An 11,132-nucleotide genomic window follows, 5' to 3' on the forward strand; every position below is an offset into this window, starting at 1 on the left:
AGTCTTAAACATATCATACTTTTACCAATTCGGTCCACATTAGTAAATTTCGGTAAAAATTGACCGAATTGACTAAATTGGTAAAAAATGAAAAGATTTAGAATTGAATTGACAAAAGTACGCTAAGTTTCGGACTTTATGGATAATTTTCACGTTGTTGTTGCTTAGTGAGGTTATTTATCTATAAAGATGTCTATAGAATGCTACATATAAATGTAAGAAAGTAGGACCCCAGGTTCATTTCAAAGAAATGCAACCCCGGACTCTGGGGCTGTACATATATCTTATCAAGCCAAATAGGAAACAAAAACAAATGAAAAATTTATTTGAATTGCGGCTTAGTTGCCTTCACGCTCTTGGTTTTTATTTTTCTAAGATTTGTCTTTTTGATTTTTTTAAAAACAACTTTAATATTATGATTATCCAATTAAGTACAACGTCAGTATATAATGGCTATATAAACATCTTAGTTTATTAATTAAATGAAAGGTCCAATTCGAACAAACAAATCTAACCCAATTGCACAATTAAAAGTTCAGTAATGTAATTAAATATTTTGCTATAGTTTAAGAACATGGTGCCATTATCTCGGGGTGAGTATGACGTTGGTGGATGGTTTCCACTTTAGAACTGGATCGCCCGTTGATCCCATGAACCCACCTGAGAACCAAATCGACACACTCAGTCCAACATTTTCCAGCAATCCAAAGTAAAGCAAAAAAACCAAAAACTTCTCTTTTCTTAATTGGAAGATTAGTAAAAAGATTAGGCTTATATTGAAAGTTGAGAGTTGATGGGTGTTGAACTTGAGAGTCGAGATTATGAGTGAGAGATAGAGAGACAACTCATACGAGATGAGAGTAAAACGAGATAAGCTTTCAATTAATGGGTGTTGAGTTTCAAATTATGAATTTTTAGGGTTTTCACTTTTTTTTAAAAAATTTCCTATTGGTGAAAATTTTTCTTAAAAATTATATATATTATTGATTTGGTCCGGGTGGATCGGAGTGATTCCACACCTAGAACCAAAAGTAGGACCACTCCCCTTGGAAACCACCAGTTCTGATTCGGTTTTGGACAATTCCTAGTTCCTTTGCATGCCTTTAGTTATCCCAAAGGGGAAAAAAATTGAAAAAAGGACACTAGAAATGTTATGATTTATGTATAGCGCTCATTTTAATATCAAAATTTTGTGTTGGCTCCTAGGAGAAAAGCGATCACTTCAGTGCCTCTAGCAAGAAATTCCAACCAAAAAAATTATGTGACATTTATATTTAAAAATTTTATTTGTGATGACATTTTTTTAGCAGTGAAGTGATTACTTTTTCATTAAGATTAGTATTGAAGTTATCACTTTTTAACAACGACTGTCGTTGAAATGATCATTTTGTTAACCTATTGCACAATGTTATTTAGAGGTTATATGCTGACTAAGCACGGAAATAAACCACATAAGATCGAGAACACGTCTGATTTGTAGTAGCTCCAATTGAAATTGTCACTTAAATAATCATTTTTCACAAAAGTGATAGTTGAGTAATTTGAAAAAAAAAAAATTTGTTATTAAAATGAGCGTTATCTACAACTCATAATATATCTAGTGTCATTCTCCCACGAAAAAATCCTATCGGCTTTTATGGTCTTCCCAAGAGTCATTAAAAATTTGCAAACCTTTTAAAAAGTTTCGGTCGCCTTCGCCGGCGTCTACTTGCTAAAGTAGTGTTTTAGGTGGGAAAAGGACAATCAAATTTGACTTTAACGTGAGTCGGCAAGCTTTTTAGGCATGAGCACTTTCTTGCCTAGTTCATGTCCAAAACCTCAGCTCTTTTCTTACCGAGGCGACGTCACATCAAAAACTTATGTAACATCTACTTATAGGAACAAAGAAAAATTAAAAGATGGTTCTTTCATGCTTTTACGTGTGATTAGTGGATATATTTTTCCACAAAGATATGCGATTATTTAGCATTTGAGCAAGCTTTTGCTTAAGATTTCAAATAAGGGTATTAGCAAATAAGAATTCTACGTAGAGTAAACTTATATTTTATACCTAAAAGAATCTATGTTGAAAGCCTAAACAGATGAATAATTATTTCAAGCATACTAAGTTAAAAAATTTTGAATAAGAAGGGGCTGGAATCCACCAAATGCAGGATTGCCAAATTGCCCCAGCTCTAAGAAGAACTTCTCTATATCATAATTCATAGGATAACAAATGTGCATTTTTAGATGGATTTAGAGAGGGGGAGGGGGGGCGACCTTTTCAAATGAGCACGTTGAACTTTCTCCTGACATGTGTATTTTTTGGGGCATCAACTTCACTATGATGTGAAGAGAAAATGGAAAATGATGCTCCCATAGTTGGCAGACACAACGTGTATCCGGTCAGTGAAGTCCTAATGGTTGTTTGAAGTTTTAATTAACTGGGGGTTACAGATGAAATGTTGCGTCCGGTGAACAGGTGAAGTGCAAAACAAATGGGAATTAGAGTGAAAATCCGGTTGAAGAGTTGCAACTATTCAAAAAAGGGTAAACAGACTAAGGGGTTGCACAACCTTTCGGTCTGAAGGGAATTTTTTGAGCAAAAAACGTTCAAAGACAAAACAGAGGAACTTCATATATTTCATAGTGTTTAGATTACCAATTGATGAATATTCTAATCTCTATGATTAGATATGCATGCATGCATGTATGTATGCAAAAAGCTTTCTTTACTTTTCCCCCGTTACATTTTTTATTCTGCATTTCACAGCGTAGTATAAAAAAAGTCTTGATTGAACATTTTGCAATAATTTACGGACCAGGCGCCTTTCTTTCCAAGGAGAAAAACAAAGAAAAAGAACGGAAACTTCTTATCGGCCTTTATGGTCTCCCAAGAATTCTTTAGAAATTCCCAAACTTATCTTGTTAGAAAGTCTTGGTCACCTCCACTGATGTCTACTTGCTAATGCATAGCGTCGGATGGGAAATAGATAATCACGAGAAAAGGTTGATTTCGCGTGACTTTACGTATTCTAGTTAGATAGAATAATACAATATAATAGGTGTCCAAATTTTTTATTTTCCTTCCCTCTATCACCTTGACGTCCTCTGCGAAAATCTTCCAAACGCTAGAGCCAACGGTTGCTGCCAATGAGTTTGTTTTATCTATAGAGACATCTATAAAGCCCTACATGATAATTCTAAGTAGGTGGGACCTCGGTTCATTTCCAAAAAAATGCAACACCAGACCTGCGGAGTTGCATGTATATTATCACGTCAAAAATGAAAACTTATGTGATTAGCAACGGATTTGCCTTTATAGTCTACCGATCATCGATCTTAGTTAAATAGACCTGTATGGTTTGAAGATAGCAGACCTTCACCGGTTTCTACTAGCTAATGTAGAGCATTAGCTGGAAAAAGAAAGAAAAAACGGTGAACTTCGATTCTAAAGTAACAATTGGCAACGCGTTCACCTATTTAAAGACATCCATAGATAAGGAGAAATAGAGATGAAGTCATATATAAAGCATGCGACTGAGAGTGCTAACAATCTGATAGTTAGGACTACATGATTTGGTTGAGATAATAAGTTCTCTAGACCATAAGGTCGTTGTGGTTGTCGCGCAATCACTAAACACTATTTATGAATCTCTCCTCCTTGGCCAAATAGTGTTTTGCCCCTCTACTCCCAAAATTTGTAGACACAAGTTTCCGGTGAGCGAAGTCCTAATGGCTCTTTTAAGTTTTAATGGCGTTGTTCTAATGATGAGATATGCATCCCATGAAGTGTAAAACAAATGGAAATTTGACCCACTCATAGGTAGCCATGATGGTTGGGCTTTACTACCTCATCGCAGAGGGAACGAGTTTGAATTTTCGGATGCTTGCGACTTAAGTGGAGGTCCCAGGGATGGTTTACTGGGCCAGCCCCCTCGAGTATTCATGTCTAAATAGCTGTTTGCGGCGAGGCACCATCGATGTTATCGAGTACCGTAGGGTCGTATGATCCACGAAGGGTGATCTCCGGCGATCCCTCGATCATAAAAAAAAATGGAAATTATAATGAAAATTAGGTTGAAGAGTTGCAATTTTTTGGAAAAGGGAAAGGACTAGAGTTCCGTTTGTTTCGCGTAAAATGAATGATTTAGAAAATATTTTTATGAATATAATTATTTATATCGCTAAAATAATTAGTCGATGAAGAATGTTTTCATTATAGATAAATAATTTATATTTAAATATTTTTATGGATAGTGAAAATATTTTTTTGTTAATTTTTTTAAGTGATACAGGTTTTTATTGTTAGGAAAATGTTTTCAAAACTATTTATTTTTTGCAACACAAACGGAGCCTAAGGGTTATAATGTTTTGGCTTGACGGGTATTTTTTAGAAAAGACTTTTAAAAACAAAAGGAGGAACTTCGTATTTTTTATGTAGTGTTTAGATTAGAATTAGATCGGATTTAGATATAGAAAACTTTCTCAAATTTTCCCCATTCCATTTTCATTCCTATGATATTAGCGATACCATCTTTCAAATGCGGACAATATGTAAACGAATTGACTGAGGCATACAATATGTAAACTGTCAAATATGTTTTCCCATGCCTATCATACCCACTTTCTTGCTCATTTGGATGACTAAAGGCAATTTATCTCTTTAGTGAGAATACGGTGGATTTAATCATATAGCGGTGGAAATGACCGTTCTCTTTTGTATATTATGACTACATCCGGTTGGACTTTTAAAGAGGCTTTTGAGTCAAAAACTAAGGTTTTCAGCAAAAAAAAAAAAATTAAGGTTTTGAGGCAAAATTAGCATTTCCAAAGCCTCTTGACCCAATGCAAGTTCTACCCAGTTTTGATTTTGAGCATTTCTGGAATGTTAATGAATTTTCCTCTATTCCAACTTTGCCCTCCCTAAATTTGAGAAATTCCAGTTTACCCTCAACCACGTGCAATGGCGGCTGGATGCGTGCTGCCGGTTGCTGTGCTTCAATTTTCTTTTATTGACTTGAAAAATATAACTAAACTCCTTCTTTTTTTGGGTCAGTAACTAAACTTCTTTACAAGTGTAATTTTACCATACAACATATAAATCAAAATTGTTCCTCAATACACTTTTCAATTGCACTTTACTAAGTATTATTTGCACTTTGAAAAAACCGTTAAATCTAAAATCCTCTACATTTTCTCAAAAGCTCTCCTAAACACACCTTATAATCATCTCATAAGGTGCAACATTAGAATTTGTCGTCCTGCTTATGATTGCGATCGAATAACCAATCTGAATAAAGAAGTATATTGCTTGAAAAAAATCGCATAAAAAAAATAAAAAATTCGGGAGCTGCTTAAACATTTCGCAATATTATAAAGATCCAATGACTTTATTTTAAAGGAAACAATGAAAAAAGGAAATCGAAGAACTTCTGATTCGCTTTTATGGTCTCCCAAGGAGTCTTAAAAAATTTCGTAACTTGTTAAAAATTCTCGGTCACCTTCATCGGTGTCTTCTTGCGGTGGGTTAGGTGGGAAATGACGAAAAAAAGAATTGATTTTAAAGTGAGCCGGCCAAGGATTTAAGGTATTGGCACCTGCTCACTTCGTTCATATCGAAAACCTCAGCTTAGTTCTTAGCTAAAGCCATACAAACCAACCTTTTCTTTGGAGAGAGAGAGAGAGAGATCCGGTAGTTATAAACTCCCTAGCTATGGCAAACTCAAAGACCAGAATGACTACTGATGATGCTGCACGAGCATTAGGGGATGAGTACCAAGTATTCCTGAGTTTTAGAGGACCTGATACTCGTCATGGATTCATAGACTTCCTCTATCATGACTTGGTAGATGCTGGAGTTCGCGTATTCAGGGACGAAGATGAACTCCATGTTGGTGAAGTCATTGGTGAGAACCTTCTACGTGCTATCAATAGTTCCAGATTTTATGTACCAATCTTCTCGAGGACTTATGCTTCCAGTAAATGGTGTCTCCGTGAGCTTGCCCACATAGTAGACAATGTGTCTAAGTCCAATGTTGAAAAAAGTATCCTTCCTATATTTTTTGACGTGGAACCTGAGGATATTAAACTTAAGACTCCACTATATAACGATGCTTTTTTGGAGCACGAGAAGAGGTTTCTTGACGAAGTCCAGGCATGGAAAAAAGCTCTTGCACAGGTAGATGAAATCAAGGGATGGAATATGAAAAAGGATCAAAGGTAATACTCTTTTAAGATATCTACCTATTTTTCCTTATCTCTGTTATAGGGGATACAACGTTGTCCTGTGAAACAATTCATTCGATTCCCTTTCTAATAGAGCTATTGAAAATTACCTGCAATTGCTGCTCTCATTCACCTTTATATCCTCTGCTTTTAACATCCTAAAATTTTCTACTGCATGTCGATAGCTTCAATTTGATATGCATCCTCACTTATCTAAATTTGTAGTTTGCATCCACAGAAAAATTTCAACCCAAAACATGCAATTTGCATCTTCAAGAAACACCAGTTACACAAGTAAACTAAGATTCGGCGAAGAAAAATCACGTATATTTAATAGAGAAATTCCCGAGAACGTGTAAAGAAGGACTGGGCCATCATCTCTGCGCCTCTAACTCTGCAAAACTCGTGGAGAGTCCAAATCAAGGCCAGACAACCTTGATCTGGACCGGGCCAGAATGACCATTGCCGACTTCTGATCTGAGGTCGGTAGTGGCATGGAGGCCTCCGAGTGGTGTGGCCGCACTTACAAAGGGGTGGGGAAGGGAAGGGGGAAGGAACGGATACTCGGTGTAGGAGATGCTGGAACTTAGCAGTGTACGAGCATACCAGTAGACAGCGGCCGAGGACAGGCGGCGGCTAAAGGTCGATGGTGACAGGTCAAGGAGAGTGGTGAGTTTAATTTTGATAAGAAAATGGAAATCGGATTCATAAGTTCCGGCCAAAGATGCAATTTGACCAAAAAGAAAAAAAGAAAATTAGGGATTCAATTTGTAAATTAGAAAATGTGGAGATGCAAGTTGATAAGTATGGAAAATGGTTTTTTCAAAGTGTCATTATTTTCCTTTTCTCCTTTCTCGAGGGTTGTCTTGGGCAAACAAAAAAGTCCTGATGTCGTAATCACCCAAATTATCTAATCCAGTGTGATAAAGGTTGAAATGAATTTTGGGCCACATGGCTCGAACATGAGGTAGTTTCGTGGACCAGCAAGGCATTTGTATCTTGTTTTGAGGGTAATCACTTGGCATTTATATAAACAACTTCATATTTTATCATCATTCATCAATAACAACATATAAATTGGCTGTCAATTGATAAATTTGGATAAATATATGGTGAATTAACCCCTATTATACATTACATAGCATGTGGGCGCCCATTGGCTTCTCCATTGCAAATGAGCTGTTTTTGCACAATTTGCTGGACTTGGCAATCTCTTTTGCTTCTGGGTTATGTAGTCACTGTGCCCAACATGCCGTTTGAGAATTTCTTTTGTTGTGCGCTTAATCCACATACATGTCTTCATTCCTCATCCACCAAGTTAATCCCATGGGAGTTGGATCTCTTGATTTTCAATTTTGAAGACATCGTAACGTGAGACAGCTCTTTAAATGCAATTATACTTCACATAATTAGATCCGTAGAAGAAATTTTGTGTAAAATATCCTATTATGATCGCTTAAATCTTTTCCTAGGTTTCGCTACAAATACCGAAATTTGATGTATGCCCGATATAGTAGCTATTTTGTAACTCTGGCCATCATATAAGCCAATACTACTCTTCAGAAATTTCACGAATCATGTATGGAAAAAATATCGAGTAAATTCTACTAAATTAGCCTATGTTGATTATTCAGTGTATTTAAACGTTGGTGATGGGTTTCAATCTTTTCAAGTTAAGATTTTGACAGTCCCGATGGTGATGCATGGATATGAAATTAATCTAGTCATTAATGAAAGCGCTTGCGTACATGGGAGCCAAGCGAAGATTGTCAAATCAGTTGTTGAAAAAGTATTGAAGATGCTGGAGATAAAACACAAATCAGTGACTGAACTTTTAGTTGGAGTTGATGATCAGGTAAAAGAATTGACAAATTTATTATTTGTCGACCATGACGATGTGCGGCTTGTTGGAATTTATGGAATGGGTGGCATCGGTAAAACAACTCTTGCCAAACTCGTCTTCAATCAATTATATTCCCACTTTGGAAAGTGCTGTAGCTTCCTTGAGAATGTTCGAGAAAACTCACTGACTGAAAAAGGCATAGTCCATTTGCAAAAGAAATTATTATTTGATATTGTTGGTTATGGATTTGTGGAAAAAATTACGGATATTGAAAAAGGAAGGAGGAGTATTGGAAGAACACTCCCAACTAAGAAGGTCTTTGTGGTTCTAGATGATGTTGATAATAAAGAGCACATTAAGAACCTAATGGATAAGTTTTCATTACATTCAGGATCCAGGATAATCATTACAACGAGAAACACAACTATTATGCAAGTTGAGGAATTCAAAGGTGAAATTCTAGAGTATGAGATGCGAAAGATGGATGATAATCATGCACTTCAACTATTTTGTCGGCATGCCTTTGGTACAAACTTTCCTTGGGATGATTTTCGCAGGCTTTCGAGTGAAATTGTCTCACGTATGGGAGGGCTTCCTTTGGCCATTAAAGTGGTAGGCTCGTTACTTAAAGGGAAAGACAAGGCATTTTGGAAAGAGACACTAATCAGATTAAGGGAAGCACCGGAGAAAGAGATTTTAGAGAAGTTAAGGATTAGCTATGATAACCTAGACAAATATCAGCAACAAATTTTTCTTGATATAGCATGCTTCTTTTCCCATAAGAAGAAGACCGATGCAATTTACATGTGGGCCGATTGTCAGTTATACCCCAGAAGAGGAATTGATGTCCTTACTAGTCGGTGTTTGATAAAGATATCGCACGATGACATGATCTGGATGCATGATCAACTAATAGATATGGGAAAGCAAATTGTGCGTGAAGAAAGTTCAAGTGAATTTGTAAAGCGAAGTAGGATGTGGATTGCAAAAGAGGCCCTCGAAATCGTAAAAACTGAAGAGGTAAGTAAGAAATGTCCTATTATTAGTAGAATTTCTTTTTTGTTAAGGATCTTTTTATTTTTATTTTTTACTACATATTCAAGTAGGGGTGAGCGGTTCCAGTTTCCGGTTCGGTTCCGTCTGGAACTGGAACCTACCCTGGGTACGGGTTCCAAAAATTTGGAACCCGGAACCTACCCGTCGAACCAAGAACTGGACCCTACCCGGTCACGGAGTTCCGTCGGTTCCGGAGTTCCAACAGGTTCTTTTTTTTTTTTCTTCATTTTTAAATTTGAATTATCGGATATGCTGGCTGTCACCGATCTTTCTTCTCAAACCATATGTTTTTATCAAAACATGGAAATCCTTTTTTGTAAGTCCATGAAGAAGTTCTCTCGCTATGCTTAACCCGTTAACAGCGGGTTCATATTAGGAGTAAATCTACCAAAATCATGCTGGTGCATATTTCTGTTTTCAAGCACTTAAATATCCCTATGAACACAAAAACCTAATCCAATCCTTAGAACAAAAGAAAACAACAAACTCAGAAAACGTAGATTGGGGCGGTAGAATGATGTAAGCACAATCTTTGTCTCCTTTGACATGCAAAGGCGCTGAATAACATCTTCTCAAAGCCATTGGTGTCAAATTTCAAGAACTTCATCTTAGAGGTGCTGAAGTTCTCTCTTAACACAGATAGTTTCCTGAAATGTGAAAAAACTTCAGTCGGAAAGAATCCTTACCATAAACTTCAACCAGGATAATTAACATGCAAAGCTGAACCAATGGTCAAAGTCATGGTAAATAACCGAGCAAGCCTTAAGATCGACGGAAAGCGAGATTAGATGAGGACCGTACCTTGATTGATCCTGGCAAATGCCGAATTCAAGAGAAGGCAAATCGCAATGTTTCAACAGGACCCTTAGGCTTCGTGATAAACGAGTCCGGCGGCGGCGTCGAGCGGCGGCGGCGTGGCCTGCGGCGTCCGGCGGCGGCCTCGAGGGCGAGCGGCGTTGGCGACGGCAAAGCAGCCTCGGCGACGGCGAGAACGGGAGAGATTGGCGTCGAGCGGCGAGGTTCGGGCGAGCGGCCTCGGCGACGGGCATAGCACGAGAGAGACCAAGCGCGTCGAGCGGCGAGGGTTCGGCGAGCGGCCTCGGCGACGGGTAGAGCACGAGAGAGACCGGCGTCAAACGGCGAGGGTTCGGCGAGCGGCCTCGGCGACCAGCTTGTCGGACGGCGAGATGGCTTGTCGGACGGTGAGATGGCTTGTCGGACGAGGGGTGGGTGGTGGTGGTTCGGTGGCCAAGAGGTGGTGGTGAGGAGGGCGTGGGGTGGCGGTGTGGTGGTGGGTTAAGCAGCGAGCGGCGGCAAGAGGAGGAGGAAGAAGAAAAAGAAGAAGAAGAAGAAGGGGTAGGGTTTCGGCCGAGAGAGGGGGAAAGGGAAGAGAGAGAGAGAGAGAAAGAAAAGAAAAGTTGGGGGGGCAGAAGTGACGTGACGAGGGAAAAGGGGAGAAAAGAAAGAGAGAGAGAGAGAGAGAGAGAGAAGAAAGGGAAAGGGGGAAGAATCCGCAGAGGGGGAAATCTTGCGGGGAAAAGTTAGGGTTTTTTTTTTTTGAATTATGACCGGTTCCGGTTCCTAGAAAAAGGGAACCGGAAAATGGAACCGGTCTCTTTAGAACCGGGAACCGTGCTCACCCCTATATTCAAGTTGTAAACATAGTGGTTTGAAGTAGACAAACTTCTTCACATCATTGCAAAATTGATCTTACAGAGGAAGGACAAGGTTCAAGCACTCAATATAAATGGATTGGATTTCCCCATAGTGATCACAAATGATGAGTTTGAAAGGTTACAAAACCTAAGATTCCTCAAGTTAGGCACTGGAACTTTTGTTGGGAACTTTTCAAAATGTCATTCAAAGTTGAGATGGCTTTCTTGGCATTCTCCTCATCCGAATTTTAGGGCGGACAATTTGTATTTGGATCATCTTGTTGTTTTTAAACTTGACTTGAATGGCTTCAAAGATGATTCAAAAGCATGGGACTTGATTAAGGTACATTACATGTTTTAATTCTAGTCTA

At 38.2% G+C, this 11,132-nt stretch overlaps 1 protein-coding gene across 1 annotated transcript; it reads left to right on the forward strand.

Moving 5' to 3' along the window:
* The first annotated feature begins 5,695 nt into the window (after positions 1–5,695).
* On the forward strand, positions 5,696–6,272 carry LOC120287286 (toll/interleukin-1 receptor-like protein). The gene is made up of 2 exons (XM_039300033.1): positions 5,696–6,201; positions 6,251–6,272. The coding sequence occupies exons 1-2, from the start codon at positions 5,696–5,698 to the stop codon at positions 6,270–6,272; spliced, it is 528 nt and encodes a 175-aa protein (XP_039155967.1).
* Positions 6,273–11,132: the final 4,860 nt, after the last annotated feature.

The sequence above is a fragment of the Eucalyptus grandis genome, chromosome 8, assembly GCF_016545825.1.
Source record: "Eucalyptus grandis isolate ANBG69807.140 chromosome 8, ASM1654582v1, whole genome shotgun sequence".
Taxonomy (NCBI): Eukaryota; Viridiplantae; Streptophyta; class Magnoliopsida; order Myrtales; family Myrtaceae; genus Eucalyptus; species Eucalyptus grandis.